We start from the raw sequence: 22,367 nt of genomic DNA, 5'->3' as shown, positions 1-22,367 counted from the left end.
GTGATGAAATACATTAAGGAGTAACCATGATAGCTGAAATATTAAATTAGTCTCATGACTGCTTTGGAGGGTATTTCACTACCATTCAGTTCATGCTGTGATACCTAGCTGTCAGCAATATGATACAGAGTCAATAAGATTATAAACACATTCATCATTCTCAGGTTCCATTCTGGCCCTCAGATAGATGGTTTCATTTCTCCTAGGCGGAGAACGGATGGGCCATATGGTACATATATGTTTAACTTTAAGCAACTGTCAAATTGTTTTCCAAAGTAATGTTCTCATTTTACATTCCCACCAGCAGCGAACGATAGTTCCAGTGGCTCCGCATACCAGCACTCAGTATGTTCCATCTTTAATTTTGGTGATTCTGGCAGGTGTGTAGTGGTATATCACTGTAGCTTGGATTTGTATGACCCAAATCACTAATGATGTTTAGCATCTTCTATGTATTCATTTGCTATTTTTATTTCTTCTTCTGCATTTTTAAATTTTTTTTTTTTTTTTTTGGTGTTCAGGCTGAAGTGCAGTGGTGTGACTCAGTTCATTGCAGCCTCAACTGCCTGTCTGGGATCAAGTGATTCTCACCCCTCAGCACCACCCCTCCACCCCACCCCCCAGGAGCTGGGACTACAGGCATGCAGCAACATGCTCAGCTAATTTTTTGTATTTTTTGTTGAGACAAGGTTTTGCCACTTTGCCCAGTCTGGTCTCAAACTCCTAGGCTCAAGTGATCTACCTGCCTCAGCCTTCCAGAGGGCTGGGATTATAGAGGTGAGCCATGGCACCTGGTCTGTTTCTTCTTTATTGGATTGTATGTTCAAGCCTTTTGCCTACTTTTAAATTGAGTTGTTTATTTTCTTATTATTGTGTTTTGAAAGCTCTTTATATACCGTATTCTGAGTATAGGTTCTTTGTATGTTTGCATACAAGTCCATTTTGAAGAAATTCACAAACTGATTCTAAAATTCATATGGAAATGCAATATCCCCAGAATAGCCAAAACGGCTTCAAAAAATAACAGAGCAAGAGGATCAATGCCTCAACACTATCTGATTTCAGGCCTCATTATAAAGCTACAGTAATCAAGAAAATGTGGTAGCAGTGCAAAAACAGGCAATTTGTCTAATGGAACAGATTTCAGAGGCCAGAAGTAGACCGATACGTATACACTGTACACAATCAATTTTTAACAAAGGCACAAAGGCAATTCGATGGAAAACGGGTAATCTTTTCAACAGAGTCCTGAAACAATTGGATCTACATATGCAAAATATTAATTTCAATCCATATCTTGCACCACATACAAAAATAACCTCAAAATGGATCATAGACCTACACATAAAACAGAAATCAACGACTGCAGACATAATTTTTGGGTCCTAATGCAACATGAAAATGCAGCTTCCTTGTACAAAAGTTACTAAGAATTTCAAGATGGCAAGAGCACAACCCAAGCATAAGGTCCTTCCGAGTGCAGGGCCCTGTGTGACTGCATAAGCTGCACACCATGCATGCAAACCTGCCTAAGAAATATACAACTTCTAGAAGAAAACCTATGAGAAAACCTGTTACATGAGCTATGTAAGATTTCTTAAACAGATCCAATATCAAAAGCATGAACCACAAAGGAACAAATTGGTAAACTAGACATCAACAAAATTTAGGCCAGGTGTGGTGGCTCATGCCTGTAATCCCAGCATTTTGGGAGGCCAAGGCAGGCAGATCACCTGAGGTCAGGAGATCAAGACCAGCCTGACAAACATAGTGCACCACCGTCTCTACTAAAAATACAAAAATTAGCTGGGCATGGTGGTGCACTACTCGGGAGGCTGAGGCAGGAGAATTGCTTGAACCCAGGAGGCGGAGGTTGCAATGAGCTAAGATCGTGCCATTGCACTTCGGCCTAGGTAATAAGAGCAAAAGTCCATCTCAAAAAAAAAAAAAAAAATAGCTGGGTGTGGTGGCATGCCCATGTAATCCAAGTTACTTGAGAGGCTGAGGAAGGAGAATTCCTTGAACCTGATAGGTGGAGGTTGCAGTGAGCTGAGCTTGCACCATTGCACTCCTGCCTGGGCAACAAAAGAAAAATTCTGTCCCTAAATAAATAAATTAATTAAAATTTCTGCCCTAAAAAGAGAGTGTAAAGTGAATGAAAAGTCAGGCCACAGTCTGAGAGATATTTGCCAAAAATGATAATACTTTTTTTTTTTTTTTTGAGACAGAGTCTCGCTCTGTCACCCAGGCTGCAATGCAGTGGCATGATCTCAGCTCATTGCAGCTTCTACCTTCTACATTCAAGTGATTCTCCTGCCTCAGCCTCCCAAGTAGCTGGAACTACAGGCATGCGTCACCATACCTGGCTAATTTTTGTATTTTTAGTAGAGATGGGGTTTCACCATATTGGCCAGGCTGCTCTTGAACTCCTGACCTTGTGATCCACCTGCCTCAGCTTCCCAAAGTGCTGGGATTACAGGAGTGAGCCACTGCACCCAGCCTAACACATTTTAACATGGTTTGCCCACTTATTATGTGCCAACCACTATTCTAAGAGCTTTATTGAATTTCTTATACAGAAACCATATCTCTTAAATACCTTATAAAGTAAATAAAATTTTAATCTTCATTTCAAATATGAAAGGTATAGGAATTTCAGAATCTAGCTTAATGATATAAAACTAATAAGCAAAGAAGCCAAAATTGGAGCTCAGGCTGTCTCACTTCAGAGTCCATGCTATTTTTATCTCCTACGGTAAAAACAAATTCCATTTATTTCTTCCCATTTTCTGTATTTTAATCTGTCTAAGGGAGGGCTTTCAAAAAGTCACTTCTTATGTAAACCAACTACCTTTAAAACTCCCAAAATAAGGTGTTATTGACAGCCACATCTGCCCAGCCACGTTCAATGTACAACATCCTCTTGCTACAAGCCTTTTCCAGGACCTAGCAAACTAAAGGGTTATCAGTGTTTCCGGGACTAGTATCAGCAATCCAAGGGTAGCACAAGTAATTTTGTAACACTTAGTGCCTGATAAAGCAGCCTTGAGCTTGAATTGCCACATTGCCCAACTTACTCTTTTGGAGCAAGGGACATTCCTGCTGCAGAGTACACAGTGGTTTCTTATGCCCTGAAAGGATGCATGTGCCTCCTTCTGTGAACACACACCCAGAGTGACCAAGGCATGGGAACATTCATGTTTATCTGTGTCTGAGCCCACTCACTGTTTCCCTGGAGGATATGGAGAGAGAAGCATCCAGTCCTAAAAAGGCATTGGGACTGAATCGTACAGTATGCTTCCATACCCTGGCTTCATGTAAACACAGGGTGATCATGACTTCTAAAGGCCTGGGTGTCGCAGTTCAGCGAGGGCCTGATTTAGTAGCTAGAATATATCTCAGGGAGGACAGCACAGCTCTTTGTCTGGAGGAAAGGTGCATCCATGACTCTGGCCACCAGGGCTTTCGAGCAACTCTCCTATAAATGTTTTCTTCCAGGTTCCTACTGAGGTATGTTTTGGGACTCTCTAGCATTTCCATGACAAAAGGATTTGGGTTAGCCCATGTCACTTTTACAAGTGCAAGTGAAACACTTTGATGTAAAAGAGAGTCACCAACAGACTAAATTACCTTCTCTGCACAGTAGAAATAATGTAGCTTGTAAGGTTTACCCAAAAAATCTGATTGATAATTGCTGGGTAAACTCTGTTTTGAACTATCAGTGCCAGGAGTCTTTCATGATTTCAGCTTTGATGTCACGTAAGTCTCTATATCTAAGAACACAAAAACATACGATGTGTAGCCCCTAGAACTCTGATTTCATGGACCAAAAACCGGGGATCATATTGCTTATTCCCATAGTATAGCCTTTTAGGTAGCACTTTAGTTTTTTAATGTCTTCATGCCTTCCAACCTTCAAAACAAGGAGTACAGTAACTGCTGCTGCCTACTCTGCCGGCAGGATTCACGGATCACATCTTTCCCGGGTGTTCTTGATCTTGCAGCGGAGATACATTCCTCTGAAACCACCCCATCCACTCCACCCACACAGAGTAACTCACTCTTTCTAACTTGAAGCCCGTCGCACAGAGCATGCCCAACAAAAGCCGAAACTTTAGTATTTGGCACTTGTCACACCCGAGGAGGCATGGCTTTCCGAGACTTAGCAAATTCCAAAAAGGTCGCTATGATTCTTCCTTTGTGTCGCATATTCAAAACTTAAACTTCAATCAAGTTAGGAGATGTAAAGTTTTTAAATCTAAGAGTGTCCTGGGCACATCAGCATAGTTTTGTTTTGCCAAATAGAAGAAAGTCTTGGGTTTTGAATTCGGAAGCAATTTTTAAACTCTAGGAAAGAGAAAAATCAATGGAACAAAACATCTGTACATACATCCATTTATTACTTTCATCTGTGCTCATATGACTGGCTCCAAGGTAACAGCTTACCCCAGTACTGCTTCTTCAACTCCCCAATGAAAAGCACATTTTCTCTGTATTTGCATTAACTTAAGGATGTATATGACTGTGCCTGTCTTTAGAAGAAAGCCCTTCTTTTGAGTTTCATAATTCTGATTTTCTCAATAAATGCATATATACACCATCTATGTATGCACATAAATAAATGAGAATGTCACTTGTTTCCGAACAATTATTAGCGGGAGTAACATACAAGGATTAGGGGAGAGGAGGGTTACTGCGTCTACCTGTGAAACCAGCATTAAATAGTTGCTCCTCATTTCATCAGGAAAAAGGAATGTGCTCTGGGGAATAGTGCAGCAGTCATAAAGTACAGACACAGCTAAACAAAATATCTGCCTGGTGCAGGCATTTCAGTTCTGGGAAGGGTTGTAGGAAGGAAGAAAATGTCCATACAGGGGTGGACAGGAAGAAATGAGGTCCATGTCCTTTCCTTTCAATTATCTGTGAAGATTAAGACACCAATCCATGTCATGTATACAAATGAAGAAAATTCTTGGGTTAATTCATCTCCAAGCGTGTCTAAAGGTGGGAGGATTTGCAGAATGAAGGCACTCAAAATTCATTTCCACATTGAGAATTTTTATGGTCATTTCTCATCTGAAAGCTCAATTTTTTTCTTGAACGGTACACACAATGCCCACCAAAGCTCATTGTGCAATTTTATTTTGAACATTTGAAGGACAGCTTTTCTATAAGAAATCTAACGCAATAACGCCCTTAATTAACAGGCTTTTTTTTTTTTTTTGCAGGGTGGGGCCCAAGTAGGACCCCAGAGACTGGAAGTGTGAATTTTAATGCTTTGTTGTCAAAGGAGGAGACACTGAAATTCTCATCACCTTATTTAAAGCGGGGTATGCTAATACGTGAAACTGTGCATTAATGGCCTAAATTAAGTTACAGGTATGAATTTTACATAAAACAGATTAATATTATATGTCATAATGGAATTTTAAATATTCCGTGTCCATGCATTTTTAATCTTTACGTGCTCTAATTTAATGCGCAAGGCAATTGCATTTCTTGAGCCCACTTTTGCATTTTAGATGGGGTAAAAGAATCTCCCCTTCGTTTTTGTTTTATTTATATTCCCTTCACCAAAAACTGCATTCGATTTGGCATTCTTTTCTTTCCTTTTTTTTTTCTTTTTTTTCCTACTTTTGCTAAGCTTTCGCATTTTTAAAAAAGAAAACGGAAAAGCTACACATTCCATTCCATCATTATGGTTTCGGCAAATGTGAAAAGGCGAATAATGAAATGGAGAGGGGAAATAGAGAACAGAATGAAGGTGCCTTCTTGAACAGCGTGTCTTTCTGATGGCACTGGAATCCCGCGCTCTTAGGAGTGGCAGGGTATTCGCGAGCAGGGCCCAGCCGCTCCCCCAGCAGCCGAGGCGGGGTAGGGGGGCGATGGAGAGTGAATTCCAGCCGCACATTCCCGCAGTTCTTCACAGGAACTTCGCTCTCTCTTTTCCCCTCCCTTGGGCACACAGCAGCCTGGCCCGACTCCCACCCAGCCCTCGTTTCTCAGAACCCGGACCCACAGCGTTGACGGAACGGAGTGCCCTTCCCATTGGCCCGAGCGCCATTCCCCGAGGTGGCACTGCTCGCCTGATTGGCTGGCCACTCCCGACCCCCCGCCCACTCCTCCACCCGGCTCCCCGCCCCCCAGCACCGCCCGGAGCCCCCGCCCGCGCCTCTCCCTCCGCGCACCCGCCCGCGCGCCCAGCGGGCCCCTCTGGGCTCGCGCTGCGACCCGGCCCGCGCGCTGGCCCCGCCCCCAGCACCCGGCTCTATAAATACAGCTGCGCGGCGGGCCGGGAGAGAGCGTAGTGGAGGAGGCGCGGTTGTGAGTAGTGCCGGGACAGGGGCGATCCCGGGCTAGGGGAGCGTGGCGGCCACGGCCGGGCTTAGTGGGAGCTCCGAAGGGAGTGACTGGGGGACCCGGGCGGGCCACTTTTCTTCCGGTGCTTTTGCTTCTCCTTGCCTTTGGTTCGGGCTGAGCATCGCCCGCCGAGCAGAGGTCCCCTCGCAAAACCCGGAGCGCCCCTCCGGTCAATTGTTGGGCTCGGGAGCATCGCGGTGCCCCGAGCGCGCCGGGCGCGAAAGCAGAGGGAGCGGAGCCTGCCGCGGACGGGGCTCGGAGCTTGCCCGCCCGCCTCCCTCGCTCGCTCCGGCGGGTCCGCTCGATCAGGGCGCAGGGCGCTCGCGATGAAGGCGGTGAGCCCGGTGCGCCCCTCGGGCCGCAAGGCGCCGTCGGGCTGCGGTGGCGGGGAGCTGGCGCTGCGCTGCCTGGCCGAGCACGGCCACAGCCTGGGTGGGTCGGCGGCCGCGGCGGCGGCGGCGGCGGCAGCGCGCTGCAAGGCGGCCGAGGCGGCGGCCGACGAGCCGGCGCTGTGCCTGCAGTGCGATATGAACGACTGCTACAGCCGCCTGCGGAGGCTGGTGCCCACCATCCCGCCCAACAAGAAAGTCAGCAAAGTGGAGATCCTGCAGCACGTTATCGACTACATCCTGGACCTGCAGCTGGCGCTGGAGACGCACCCGGCTCTGCTGAGGCAGCCGCCGCCGCCCGCGCCGCCGCACCACCCGGCCGGGACCTGTCCAGCCGCGCCGCCGCGGACCCCGCTCACGGCGCTCAACACCGACCCGGTGAGAGGCCGGGCACCGCGGGGGGGGGGGGGGGCGGGAGGTGGGCGGTGGGACGCGGGTGTTCGCCCTCCTCCCGGCAGGGACCGGCCGGGAATGACAGCCCCCTCCCCCTGCTCCTCCGGGCGCCCCGGGCCGCCGGCTGCGGGCCGGGCTCGGCGAGCGCGGGTCCGGGAGGACGCACAGGGCGGGACTCGGGGCTGAGCGCGCCCGGGGCTGTCAAGTCCCGCCCGAGCCCGGAGGGGCCCCCCCGGGCTGCAGGCTGGGTTTGGGAGCGTCGGCCCGATTTCCGAGGACGATTCTCGGACCGAGGCGAGGGCGTCGCTGGCGCCCGCTCACCTTTGCCTTGGTGTTCGGTTGCTGTTCCAGGCCGGCGCGGTGAACAAGCAGGGCGACAGCATTCTGTGCCGCTGAGCCGCGCGGTCCAGGTGAGCGCGCATTTCCCGTCTCGGGTGGCCGGTCACCAGAGACGCCCGTCCCCGGGGGCTTCCGGCGCCAGGCACCGCGGTGTTCTCCGCCCCCAGCGTTTCTGAGAGCAAACTCCCGAGCAAGTAGACACCCTCTCTCTCCCTGCCACCCAAGTAGCAAGTGAACCAGTACTTCGCCTTAGACCTCAAGGTTCACTCGCAGTGGAGACGGGCCAGCCCTTGTCCCCGCGGTCCCCGTGCTTCGCCTGGTTATCAGCGGGCCTTTCTGCCTTCCCTAGCCCCGGAAGGAGGGCAGGCACCCTCGCGGGCATGGGAGCTGCCCCGGTGTCCCCCACCCCCGTGCAATCTGTCACCCACAAAGGGGGATGCAGGCAGGGCCCCGGAGTGGGTCTCCTCTCCGGGCTTCCCGAGGGCCGCAGCTGCCTGCTCGGCGCCTGGCCCGGTCGCGGGCTGCGGCTGTTGTCTGACCTGGTGGTTTGTTTTGGGTTGTTGATCAAGCATGTCTTGAGTTTGGTCGGTGGCGCCAGTTAGTCTGCAGCGAGAAGGTTCACACACCCCCTCTATTCATTCCTCTTCCACAGGTGTGCGGCCGCCTGAGCCCGAGCCAGGAGCACTAGAGAGGGAGGGAGAAGAGGAGAAGTTAGAGAAAAAGCCACCGGAGGAAAGGAAAAAACATCAGCAAACCTAGAAACGTTTTCATTCGTCATTCCAAGAGAGAGAGGAAAGAAAAATACAACTTTCATTCTTTCTTTGCACGTTCATAAACATTCTTACATATGTATTCTCTTTTGTCTCTTCATTTATAACTGCTGTGAATTGTACATTTCTGTGTTTTTTGGAGGTGCAGTTAAACTGTTAAGCTTAAGTGTGACAGGACTGATAAATAGAAGATCAAGAGTAGATCCGACTTTAGAAGCCTACTTGCTGACCAAGGAGCTCAATTTTTTGTTTTGAAGCTTTACTAATATACCAGAGCATTGTAGATATTTTTTTTACATCTATTGTTTAAAATAGATGGTTATAACGGGGCAGAGAACTTTTCTCTGCAAGAATGTTACATATTGTATAGATAACTGAGTGACATTTCATACCGTGTATATATAGAGATGTCCTATAAGTGAGAAAGTATATGCTTTAATAGACTACTGTAATTATAAGATATTTTTAATTAAATATTTTTTTGTAAATATTATGTGTGTGTTTTTTTAATCTATGGGAATATTTCTTTTGGAAAATTATTTTTCAGCTCTATTACAGAGCTCTTGATACCTTGAATGTCTTTTCTGTTTGGCCTGGCTTTTAATTTGCTTCTGTTTTGCCCAGTATAGACTTGGAAGTAACAGTTAGTTATAGCTAGTGGTCTTGCATGATTGCATGAGATGTTTAATCACAAATTAAACTTGTTCTGAGTCCATTCCAATGTGTTTTCTTCAACATAGACTGAAATCTTTGTATTTGAAGCATACATGTTGAGAATATACTCTATCAGTTTTAAGTGCAGGGTTTTATAGTGTAATATATACAGAGTAAGTGTTTGTTTTTCAACTGAGGTCAATATGGATTCTGAACAATTTTGCATATAGGATGAGGAAATGCTTGGATCCTTAAGGAGTTTACGAAACCTGCTGTTTTATCAAAGTGAAAAAAACTTGCGTATCACTCTTCATTTTACACTAAAGCTTAATGTCACTAAGTTTCGTGTCTGTACAGATTATTTAAATCACAGAAATGAAAAAATGTTCTCTGCTTGCTACCAAAGCACAAACTCTTGGAAATGAACACTTTCTGCTTTCCTTCCTCCAAAGAATATTAATAGGCAGCAGTGGGAGAAAAAAAAAAGGCATAATGGCAAATCCTTCAAGCAGGGATAAAAGTCGATCTTCAAACATTAACTTAAGCAGACCAAAAATTCTGATGACCGCATCTAGATTATTTTTTTATAAAAATGATTTTCACTATAGCTATGTTAGTTACGCTAAGCTACTGTCCAATCTCTTGTGATGTGTAACTTTTACATGTGAATATTAAAATAGATTTCTCTGTCTTGTACTGTGATTTCTGGTCTCATTTCTTTAAAACCTTACCCTGATTTTTTTTTTTAAAGGCTCTTTTTTTTCTCCTTAAGGAAGGTAATATTTTCCAGGTTAGATAGGACTATCAGGGTTTGTGAACATTATGCATTTAATGTTATGGGTACTTGACACACAAGTTAGATGGAATTTTTAGAGTGAAAGAGAATTAAGTAGGATTTAATTGGGTGCTTTGTAAATAGTCAACTGTGTGTATAACGTGGTCTGTTTGATTTTTAAAAGGAAAGGATTTGTTTCAGATTATACAAGAATAAAAGTATTATAGACCCAAGGGACTTTTTATGAGGTCAAATTCAAATATTTATATGAATATGAAATACCGTGGTCCCCAGTAGTCAGTTGAAGTGGCAATGTCTAAACAAATGAACAAAACTAACGCTACTAGGTTAAAGTCAATCAAAAGGTTTAAAAATTGATCCTATCGTCAGCATGTTATTTCCTGAGCTCTGATATTTTACTGGTCTTTGAGTGTTTTTAGAATTTGATGTATTTGATGTTGAACCTTATAAAGTCAAAAGAACTGCTTGTTTAGATGAGGTTTATTTTTATTTTTGATATTATTCATTCTTGTCACACATCAAGAAGAAAACACTAGAGCACTGCTGGAATTCCAAATCTGAAGAATTCTAACGACTGCATTCTTTGTTATTAAAAAGGGCACAATCCTTCCTTTTTATTTGGCAGTTTAATTTCAGTAGGAAGCATGTCACATGTGCACTGTTGGTTAGAATTATGCATCTGTCATGCCTGACTGCTGAACCCTACCTAAGCCTTTGGGCACAGTTTAAAACTTAACGCTGGTGGACTATGAACCTCAAAACAAATGGATATTTCTGGGTTTTGAGGATAGATGTTACTCCTTAGTTAAAGTTTATATTTGGGGCATGAAAAACAAAAAGAAAAGAAAAGTGTTTCAGATACTGCATTTCAAAGAGTTGGCATTTTCCCTTTGGACACTCAAGCAGCATTTGATGTTTCTAAAGAAACAAAGTCATTGTTTATTTTTTAAAAAAAATTATATGCAGTTGTACAAGATACTACATTCCATAGAAATGCTGGCTATGGCAACCAGATAACAAAAACAGTTTGAGTCTTTTATCTACGTAGTTCTAATTATTCAGATGCTTTATTTAACAAAGGAAAATATCCTGACTTCTCTCATTTCATTCGTAAACTTCTCATTATATAGGCCCAACCAAAGAGGCAGACTCGTTTAAAACCCCAGAAGGAAAAAAAGTATCCCACACAGTGGATGCTGTTTCTAAGAATGTTAGAAAATCCTGACATCTCAGACATCTCGTGTTAAAGGAAAAATACCTTTTCATTTCAAAGAACTAATATACTTTGGTATTGTGTAAACCTTACTCAAGTTTATTGTCAAGCTTTAACTGCCTTTTTAGAACTTTTTAAAATTTCGACCCCACGAATCTATTGTATTAGTTGCCTTCTATAACAATAAATCTTCACTGAGCAAAAGGTTCTGGAGTTTGTGGTTTTTAATTGACTTTTACTGAGTTATGCATTTTTTTTATTATCAAGAATGGATACTTCTTGATGGATCACCTCAATTATTTGCGGTGTTTCTTACCATGTTATGAAAAATGGCAAAATGAATGGAAAGAAGATCTAGTTTGAATGCTGGCGAAGCTTCTCCACTCCAGTGCCTGCTTAGGATAGGAAGCCGCAGGGTGATGTCCAGGGAAAACTAATTAAAAAAAAGTTAATGTAGACGGAATTTATTTCACAGTAGTACAGAGCCAAATGAAACTGGCTCTGCCTTTCTAGCTAGTGCACTTTAATTATATATATGTTAATCAGCCCAGATAGCCCTTGGGTCTCAAAAGGGCCAAACACTAAACGTTGCAGGCTTATGAGGAAGGAAAACCTTCCAATTTCTACTTTGCCAGTCCAGGAAATTAATTTAACCCGTCTCAGAATGAATCTTAATAGGGCTGCCCTCAGTAGGTATTCTTCAGATCCAGATGATTTCTTTCAATTACAACCCATGGTATTTTGCTAAAATATTACTTATATTAATTAGAACCATTGCCCAAAAGGTTTTAGGATTGTAACTTACAGTTCTACCTTGAGCACTGATTTGATCGATACTTTAAAAGATAAAACCCTTACAAAAGGGAACTAATTTGTTCAAGGGACACAACCCGCAGTCATATATACTTAATTGAAAATGCTCTCAAATTGCAATGAATTTTTAAAAGTGTGTTTCGCATTCAAGTGCCTCCTTCACACTTCTTGATATCCTGGCTCCAGCTAAAAAGCTTTGCCTAAGTGCTAAAACTTAGGTCTCAACCACATTGCCAAAGGTTTTCTATTATGAGGGTGCAAGTCCATTATGAGGGTGCTGGAGGTCCATCATTTTTAAGTCTTCACAGTAAATGCACACATGGGATATGAAAAGAGCTATAAAAATTGAGGTAACTTGAAAAGTCCCTCTGAGTCCATAAAAGAGTAAACACATCAGTTTCTGGGGAAAGAAGAACAAAATGCATTATCTGTATACCACTGGCTAAGATAAAACTTAAAATGTTGAAATAAAGAGACCCAAGAAAAATTTTCTACATGAATCCATGATACTTTTTTCAGTAAGAAACCTCACACTTTAGCTAAAAATGATCAATGCCATTACATGAATATTAGCAAAAGACACAAATTTCTAGTGAAACAAGACACTATTACTTGCTTTTAATTACTGTTTCTCAATTCTTTATGATATAAAATACCTATAAGGACTTAGGAAAGGCATATAAAAGTCACATTTTAAAATTTTATCTTTTATTTCAAAGTTTAATTTCCAAAGGAAAGATTGTAGTTGTAGAATTCTTCATGCAAGTTCATAGGCTGTTTCTTAAGTATTTAAATATCCTCTTAAATATTTCTCAAAATATTTTAAACGTTTTTCAAATAGCATTTCCTTCATAAAGTTTAGCAGTTAATTGAGTGACGGTAGTTGAGTATGACTGTGTATGTATAAAAATAGTTCCCTGACACACAGAAAAATATCTTTCAAAAGCGATTTTTACTCTAAAAAGTGAGTAAACTTTCTTCTATTTTCTCCCCAGTTTTAGTTTCTAAGATTGGGGATTTCCATAAAGATGTACCTTCCATTTTTTTGGACTGCTGTATCCAACCGTACTATGTTTAGGCACAAGGGAGAACAGAAATGAAAGAACAGGTAAATCAACTGTCGTGTATAAATCATCTCCTAGAGTTTGGTTTTAACTTCACAATTTCAGAGAAAGCGAGAAAGAGGGAAGTTCTTATTTGTATGTCAAACCTCAGAGAAAGTCAGGAAAACAGACATAAACTTATAGACCAAAATTTTACAACTTACTTAAGCAATAATTCTTGGAAACACTTTTCATAGAAGTTAACCTCAGTCCACAGCTGTAGTTAAAACAAAGTAGGCTTCTTTGTTTGAGACTTTTCTTTGCATGTCCTGCAGTGCCTAACCAAGTAACCTTGTAAAATATTTGTTGAACTGAACTGAATGCCGTCTTAAGAGTCTCTTCTCCGATTATTTAGTCGCTCCTCCTTTGCCCTTTCATCTGCATTGAGTTGCAGTTGAGCTTAAGACCAATATATCTAACTGCCTCTGGTCCTCTCCACCTCTGAAGAGGAGTAGATTCAAAATAGGATTTGATGGTCTTCCCCAAAACTGCCCCTCTTTCTGAATTCCTTATCTTGGCTGATGCCACCTGTCATCACTCAAGTCAGAAACCTGGGATTATGCCTGTCTCCTGCCCCATCCTATTCAACGGAGCACAAAAACTCCTGCTAAAATTCTCTCAGCTCCTCCCCAGCCTCCCAGCTATGAACTCCCAGTCAGCTCCTAGTCTAGTGTCCTTGCCTCAACTTTCTTTATGTTCTCTATTTTCCATCTGCTCTAACTGCATGACTTCTCAGGAGTCACGCCCTGCCTATGTAGGCAAGTCCAGTTTCTTGGAGCAGCATGCAAGGTCTCCTCATGACCTGAACCTATGGATCCTCCCAGAGTCATTCCCGGCTGAACGCGGTGGCTCACACCTGTAATCGCAGCACTTTGGGAGGCCGAGGCGGGCAAATCACAAGGTCAAGAGATCGAGACCATCCTGGCCAACATGGTGAAACCCCTCCTCTACTAAAAATTCAAAAATTAGCTAGGCATGGTGGTGTGCTCCTGTAGTCCCAGCTACTGGGGAGGCTGAGGCAGGAGAATCACCTGAACCCCAGAGGTTGAGGTTGCAGAGATCGTGCCTCTGCACTTCATCCTGGTGACAGAGAGAGACTCTGTCTGGAAAAAAAAAAAGAGGAATTCCCACCAGTCCTTTGTCTCCTCCACTTCTGGCTGCCTTCAAGCACATGTTATGATAAGATCTTGCCCTCTACATGCTCGACAGCAAAGCATGCTTATTTTGTTAGTTTTGACAGTGTATGATTGATTTCCTGAGAGTTTAGAAGGGAGCAACTTCAGGAAGGACACACGTGGACTGTAGAACAATGCGGTGAAGGAGGGGGCACCTGCCCAGACGGCCAAACCACGTAAGTCAGCCTTGCCCACCTGTAAGTAAGAGCTGAGCCAACCACATTCAAAATGACATCCTCTCTTTCATTCTTTCTCTGCATGTTGTGATACCCCTGCCTCGATCCCAGACCCTCACTCTCACTCTTGACTGTTGCTAAACTCCTACCTGACCATCACTCAAGACTCAACTGTTACCTCTTCAGCAAAAATTATGTGATGCCTCCCCTCCTCACCCCCCAAACAGCCTCCACGCCCCCTGCTATATTATAATGATTTTCACATGTCTGTGTTTCTGGTAGATCCCTGACCCTCCAAGGATTCCAGACCACAAGTACTAGAAGAACATTCCTGTAACTCTTTGTGCCAGCAAATCTAGCAAATTCTTTGCAGCTCAAAATTGCAGTCTGGAGATTTTCATTATCTTTAAAAGCCTTTGGCTGCCTTAAACATGGAAAATAGATAAGCTACGTGTTCTTGAGAATGAAGGAGTGTGGTCAGCCTAGAGCAAAGAGAGTTGGAAGGAGAGACTGAGAAGGGGGTAAGCGAGGCTGAGCAGATCCTGTATCCACAGAAAAAAAAAAAAAAAAAAGAAAGTTCTGACCCATGTTGGAATAACAATACAAAGACACGTCAGTGCCTGAGATGAAAATGTGGGGTAAGGAGAGATGACTCCCACTGACGTAGGTTGTGATGGGTCTGAGCAAGCAGGGGACTTGGGAAAAATTGTACAGTTAAGTCTCTGCATGTGTTTCTTAGGCCTTTACTCTCATGAATTGGTGAAGTGACGTGGGATGGATCAGTCACGATTAATGCACTGAATCCTCATGAGTCAGTCTTGAAAGGGCAAGCTTGCTGCATGAATGGGAAAGACTTTGACAGATAGAAGTTTTCATTACCCCTGCCATGATCGGAGGCCCTCGAATTGGAATCATATAATTAGAAACCTGGAGGCTGGGCACGGTGGCTCACATCTGTAATCCCAGCACTTTGGGAGGCCGAGGCAGGTGGATCACCTGAGGCCCGGAGTTAGAGACCAGCCTGGCCAACATGGCAAAATGCCGTCTCTACTAAAAACACAAAAGTGCCTGTAATCCCAGCTACTAGGGAGGCTGAGGCAGGAGAATCACGTGAACCTGGGAGGTGGAGGTTGCAGTGAACTGAGATTGTGGCATGGCACTCCATCCAGCCTGAGCAACAGAGCTAGACTCCATCTCAAAAAAAAAAAGAAACCTGGAATATGTATTATAACATTCCTCTCATTTTCCAGGGAAGGAGACAGAAACTCAAAAGGTAAAGTGATAGAGTCAGATCTAGAATCTGGTTTCCCATCTCTAAGCCAGGGCCACAAAGTTCAGTGTGGATGGATTCTATTCCAGTTTACTCTTCAGTGGTTTATCTTGTTCCCTATCCTCATCTACAACTTGCCTTCTTTCCTAAGAAGGTGGGGTTCAAATCTTGAGCAAATAAATATTAAATGTTGGACTGATCTGGCTACCTTTTTTAAAAGAGAGCACAGGTAAAGTACTTTAATAACAAGGATCAAGAACTGCAAAGCTCTTGGACAAATGAGCAAAGGCAATTCAATGAAGAAAGATGGTCTTTTCAACAAATGATGCTGGAAAAATTGGATTAACTTAGGCACAGACCTTAAACCTCTTACAAAATTATCTCTAAATGGATCATAGACCATTACATTGTAAACATAAAGGTCAAAATCGAAAATTCTAGAAGAAAATTTTCTAGAAAAAACATCTATGTGATCTTGGATTTGGTGATGTACTTTTAGATATAATACAACACCAAAAGCACATTCCGTGAAAGAATTTCAACCTGTGTTGTCCTTCACTATTATATCCACTACATGTGTGTGTGCAGACCTATCCTTCAGTCTACAGAAACAGTGTGGAGTGGGGAAAGGGCAGAGACTCTCTGGCCAAGCCCAGAGACGTGGGTTCTAGTCAGAGGTCTGTGCCTCTTTAGCTGTGTCCCTTCAGGCAAGTTACTTTTCCAGATTCCAATTTTCTCATCTGTAAAATGAGTATATAATAATCCTAACCTAACTCAGAGGATTCTTACAAGAGAAAAAGAAAGTAACATATATGAAAATATTTACAAGACAATGGTTATAATTTTGGTATATATAAAAATCATCTGGAGAGATCTTTAAATGATGGGTTTCTGAATTCCCGTAATCCAGGTCCCCCCACCACTGAGATTCTGATTTATCGGGTTTGGGGTTACCACCCAGAAGTCCGTATACGAGCTTTTCCCTGGTGAATGAGGCCAATCTCCCAGGAACCCTATTTTGAGAAACAGTATTGTAAGCCACGAAATGATATGTAGGTGTAAGCTATTATTGTTATGCCACACACGGTGTGTTTCTTTGACACCGATTTCCAATTTCCCAGGAGCTCTCATCAAGTAAAGAGGAAAGGTTAATATAATATCAACAGAAGTGGCAATAATAGCTCATGGGAGGAGGGAAGTTGGTAATAGGAGATGCCCAGGAGGGAGCTGCTGCATATGTGAGACCTTGGAGTGGGATCCTGGAACAGGTCTAGGCTCAGGATGCTGAGTCCTCCATACCCTTGATTTTCATTCCAATCTAGCTATGTGTCAAAATGTTTATAATGACCCACTTTGTTTTCACACTAAAGCATTTTATTTTCTAAGAAAAAACCTGAAAGAAAGAATTTTCACCCTCTTCTATGTCCTTCCAAATCATCACCTTCTCTAATGACCTCTGTGTGATGTTTGGGGAAGCTACTAGGCCTACGTAGGCAGCCATGAGCAGCATTGCTTTAATGGTAAAGAGATTCTTCTGGAAAAACGAATTTAGAAAAATGTATTTCATTTCCCCTAGTGTAGTATATCATCCTAAGGGATTGCCTATAGCGTGATGTAGAAAAAGAGGTTAAATGGCCGGGCACAGTGGCTCATGCCTATAGTCCCAGCACTTTGGGAGGCTGAGGAGGGCAGATCATGAAAGGAGATAGAGACCATCCTGGCAAACGTGGTGAAACCCCGTCCCTACTAAAATACAAAAAATTAGCCGGGCATGGTGGCGTGTGCCTGTAGTCCCAGCTATTCAGGACGCTGAGGCAGAAGAATCGCTTGAACCAGGTGGCAGAGGTTGCAGTGAGCTGAAATTGCACCTGGTGCCAGAGCAAAACTCTGTTTCAAAAAGAAAAGAAAAGAAAAAAAGGCTAAATGGTCTTTTCCCAACTGCTGTATTTGCCTTAGAACTATCCTAATTCATGACTATCTAACACTAAAATACTAAATCCATGTAAAATTGGGACATGGTATAAAACACAATTACCTTAATTTCATATATTAGATGCCTTCTTCATAGAATTGTATATAATTTTCACGAATTAAAAACAATGAAGAAAAAAACTAGGTTCAATTCTTCTGAAATTGAATAAGATCTTTTATAAAAGGAAAAATCAGTTAAGTTTGTAGAATTAGATTCTGAGCTCTAACACTTACTGTGGGACCTCAGGCAAGTTACTTAACCTCTCTGAGCCTTTTTAAAAACTTCCTCTTATAATGGTAACGCAGTACTACTCAGCCCTGAGAGTCTCCCCTAGCACAGTGTCAGGCACATGAGCTTATTCAGTATTTGTTAAGTTCCTCTGCTCTAATCATTTCTATCTGTATGCATTTGGCTGCTTCAAGGAGGTAGTTTGCAGCAAGTTGCATGCTTGCTGAAGAGGGACAGGAATTAGTGTGTGCCTGCCCTCTTCCAGTATGAGAATGGGGTTAAGAAGAATAGGGGAGCAGGGTATGTGTGTGTGTCCAGTCCATATGGAGGACAAAGATTTCAAAAATGCACAAACATTTCAGGGAGAAGAGGTTTTTAAGCCTTCCCAGTGCAGAAGCTATTTTCTGTTTCATTTATTTCTCTCCAGGATAAACCTGAAGTTCTCTGCGCACCAAAGACATAAATGACGTAAATGTTGATGGAAGGAGAAGGATTTGAGGAAGGACGAGGGTCTGAGGAAAAAGAAAGAACTGCAGGAGTGAGACAGCAGAAGAAACCAGGCAACAGCTTCCGGGAAATAAAAAGGAGGCCTTGTATTTGTTGATTCTGCTGTTAACATGGTCAGACGGGATGCTTGTTTGCTTTTGGATCTATTTTCTGATAGTTAACTAAGTGGTCTAGGACGGACATAAATGCTGAGGATGGGACAGAGGCAGGAACTCTATACATGAAACCCGAGATTCAGGGCCAAGTCAGTGGGCCACCCTAATAATATTCTCCTGGTAGAAAAACGATTTTGAAAACCAAAGACATAATAATAGAGTGGTACAGAGTATACCCAGTGGTATTTCAGAGACAGATTAAGGTTGAAAACAGCATAAAATTCATATATTTCTTCATGTCTTAGAAAAATGTACCTTTTATAATTTATGTTTAACATAATTTCTGGTGGCTATGCTTCCCTATATACTAAAGCTGAGATTAATTTAACAGGGTAGAGACACCCATATTTGGAAGTTTGTTATGTTCACTGAAATAATTCAATGAATCAGAAAATAACAGAATTTTGAAATGAAATCAAACTCCCTCATTTTACCGAAAATGAAACACTGTGACGCTTTAAGATGTGCCTTTGGAGGCTGGGCGTGGTGGCTCACTGCTGTAATCCCAGCACTTTAAGAGGCCGAGGCAGGAGGGTCATTTCAGCCTGAGTTCCAGACTGGCCTGAACAACATTGCACAACATTGTCAGTATAAAAAAAAATTTTTTTTAATTAACCAGACATGGTGGCATGTGTCTGTAGTTTCAGCTGCTCGGAAGGCTAAGGTGGGAGGATCGCCTGGGCCCGAGAGCTCAAGGCTGAAGTGAACCACCATCGCGCCACTGCACTCCAGCTTGGGTGACAGGACGAGACACTGTCTTCACAAAAAAAATGAAAATAAAATAAAATGTGTCCTTCGGAAGATGACTTAAGCTGGGGCAGAGCTGCCAGCAAAATTTCAAAACCCACAGTCAAGGAGCCTTTACTGAGTTCAGTATACAGAAGAATCATTTATATTATCACAGCATTTCTTTTTTCAGTATTTAGCTTAGGAGTTGTTTCTTTCAAAAATTCCTGTTTGTTCTGATGCATATATTTTTGTTTTTTTAATAGATCATTTTTCTCCTATAAAAATTCTGTAAACACAGCCATTCTTTTTGTATTTGTAATTCGAGGACTGACTGGAGTTATTTCTGAGAGGGCTACGTTTCTAAGAGAACAAAATTATTGTTTTTGAAACGCTAGAGAGGACTGCTCTGGCAAAAGAAATGTATCTTTTCATCAACAGTCGTTTTGAGGTGAAAGATTTCATGATCACCCTTGACTACGCAACCAACCAGGCGACTCCAACGATACCGACAGGAGCTCCAGAAACTCTGATCGCACAGGCACTAAACACGCTATCAACTTGATCACCTTGCAGTTCTAATTTTCTGACATGTAAAACACCAGTGAAAAATAATCTCCTGCCTCGATGTTTTAGAGAATGCAAAGAAATACACAGTCACTGAAGACCTGAGAGCTTTTGGCAAGTTTAGTCTTTTATTATTATACATATGAAGAGAATCCTCTTCACCAAAATCTATAAAGGAGCTGATTAACTCAGCTCTGTAGCAACTGTTTAATATTAAATCAGTCCAAAATTTTAGGACATATTTCTCAGAAACCCTTTATCCAGCATCAGGTATGTATCTAGAGAGTATAGTATCTGTTAATTTTGAAGTTATATATAAAAAGAAGATGTGCATTTTTACAAGTCTTAGTAGAAGCTCTTTACAGTTTACAGAATTACTTAAAACCAGGTCAAACAAAAAAAAGGTCATCAGAGACCTCATAAGCCTTGCAATATCATTTCAAGATTTATTTAAAAAATAAGATTGCCTTTTGTTCACATTCTTCCCCTGCCAAGACACAGAACTTCCTTGAGAAGCTGTGTTTAGGATCCAAACACAATATCATCTTTTCCCGGAAACCGAGGTCTGCTGGGTGATCCTAGGAATGAAATCCCAATATTCCGCAGGATGGGGGTAACGTTTGTATTTTCAACCTGAGGACTTCAGGCTTCTCCTCCTTCAGCAACCTTCCCTTCTTCTCCACTCCAGCTCCCCACAGCCTCCCTGAATCCCCAGGGAGCTGGGGCCTGTCCTTCCTAACACAAACTTTCTTTCTTCTGGAAGTGCTGGGAAATCTCAGAGAGAATCACTTTCTCTCGCATCTTGTAAACTGACCCAGTAGAGAAGCACCGCACACACTTCGTGAGGGGGCGTCCCACTCATGGCAGAGAATAGGTGAGAGCAATGAGAAGACTGCAGAAGCACACACGCAGCTGCTTCACCTCACACGCCACAGCTACTTCTCATGTCCTCTGGCCTAAACTTTGCTGACCTGGCCACGCAGGTTTTTATATCACTAAATAACTGGGCACAAGTCTACCATGGTGGACAATCCACCCGCACTTGCCCCCCCCACTTCACCAAAGCTCCTCAGATCCCATTCATCAAATATTTGCTTTTACACTTAAACACACAATGTATGAAACACAGTTTTCTGGTTCACCTAACACTAGCATGACATGCGTTTTGAAAAACCAGTAAATTTTCCTGCTGACATTCCTCAAGTTACATACTTTCCCGGTCCTACAGGCAGTGCAAGTTGTCTGCTGCCCTCTTTTGAATTTTAGGGCACACTGCACTCCTCAATAGGGCCTATTGCCTGAAGCCAGCCTCTTTTCCCTGTCCAGGGGCAGCTTCGACCTTTCGGCTAATCCAGAGCCTGCTGGAACAGCACTTTAACTCCCCTTTTGAGAACTACTTTCTCTGCTGGTGTTCTTCCAAAGCAAAAGCAAAATCCATTTTATAAAGCAGCAAAAGAAGTATAAGCCTTGCTATTACCTGTTCTTTTCTTTTTTCCCCAGCTTTATTGAGGCACAATTTCAAATAAAAGTTGTATATATTTAAAGTATACAACTTTATGTTTTCACATACGTATACGTTGTAAATGATCATCACAATCGAGCTAACATATCCAGCACTTGATATCATTACCATTTGTGTGTGCATGTGGGTGCTGAGAACACTTACGTTCTACCCTCTTATCAAATTTCAAGTACACAATGCAATATCATTAATTATGGTCACCATGTTGCACATTGGATTTCCAGAACTTACTTAACTTGTATAACTGAAAGTTATACCAGCATCTCCTTCTTCCCCCAGCTCCTCCCTGTAACTGCTCTTCTAAACATGCTCTGATGAGCTTTATCTTTTTACATTCTGCATGTAAGTGAGGTTATACGGTTTTCTGTTTCTGGTTTATTTCACTTAACATAATGTCCTCCAGGTTCATCCATGTTGCCACACATAGGAGGATTACGTTCTTTTTTAAGGTTGAATAATATTCCCGTATGTATATATACACTACATTTTCTTTATCTATTCATCCATTGACAGACATTTAGGTTATTTCCATATCTTGGCTATTGTAATTTCATTTCTTATGTGGCCGACCCCTCTGGGTTGATTTATTAATTCCACTAAAGATCCTACGTGTAGTTCTGTTGATAAAGATACTGAAAGGAAGAAGTATGCCAGAATATGATCAGCAAGCCTGTCCAGTTGAAGATAACCATCCTTCCCAGATAGAAGAGAGGCTGAGGTTCTCACAGGAGTGACATGTCACAGGGACAGAGGCAGCCCTTCTAGGAAGTTAGACCTGCTGGTCTGGGCACGGCTCATTAACCCAGGTTTTGTGCCAACCACCCGAGCAACTGCTGTCTGCTGCAGTGGGATCATTCTCCAGTAACACTGGGACCATGACCCCTACCTCAACCCCTCCCCAACAACGGGTCCCTGTGCTTCCCTGACATTCCCAACTCATCTACTCTCCTGTTTCTTTGTGGCCACCAAACATAAGAAAGAACACGTGAGAACATGTCCCCTAAAAATAAAAGGCCAGGCACGGTGGCTCATGCCCGTAATCCCAGAACTTTGGGAGGCAGGCAGATCACCTGAGGTCAGGAGTTTCAGACCAGCCTGACCAACATGGAGAAATCCCGTCTCTAATAAAAATACAAAATTGGCTGGGCGTGGTGGCACATGTCTGTAATCCCGGCTACTTGGGAGGCTGAGGCAGGAGAATTGCTTGAACCCGGGAGGTGGAGGTTGCAGTGAATCTAG

The 22,367-nt window shown here is 42.9% G+C and overlaps 1 protein-coding gene across 2 annotated transcripts; it reads left to right on the top strand.

Annotated features, from left to right (window-relative positions):
- The first annotated feature begins 6,298 nt into the window (after positions 1 to 6,298).
- Positions 6,299 to 11,118, top strand: ID4 (inhibitor of DNA binding 4). 2 transcript variants are annotated; one of them, XM_035294801.3, is made up of 3 exons: positions 6,299 to 7,127; positions 7,494 to 7,552; positions 8,134 to 11,118. In XM_035294801.3, exons 1-2 carry the CDS (start codon positions 6,687 to 6,689, stop codon positions 7,536 to 7,538), a joined length of 486 nt encoding a protein of 161 aa, XP_035150692.1. In that variant the 5' UTR covers positions 6,299 to 6,686; the 3' UTR covers positions 7,539 to 7,552; positions 8,134 to 11,118. The 2 variants fall into 2 exon arrangements, with proteins under 2 accessions (XP_035150692.1, XP_035150693.1); XM_035294802.3 differs by lacking the exon at positions 7,494 to 7,552.
- The last annotated feature ends 11,249 nt before the right edge of the window (positions 11,119 to 22,367 follow it).

Source organism: Callithrix jacchus, chromosome 4 (assembly GCF_049354715.1).
Source record: "Callithrix jacchus isolate 240 chromosome 4, calJac240_pri, whole genome shotgun sequence".
NCBI lineage: Eukaryota > Metazoa > Chordata > Mammalia > Primates > Cebidae > Callithrix > Callithrix jacchus.
Note: the sequence above shows the minus strand (reverse complement) of the source record. Positions and strands in the feature narration are given on the sequence as shown.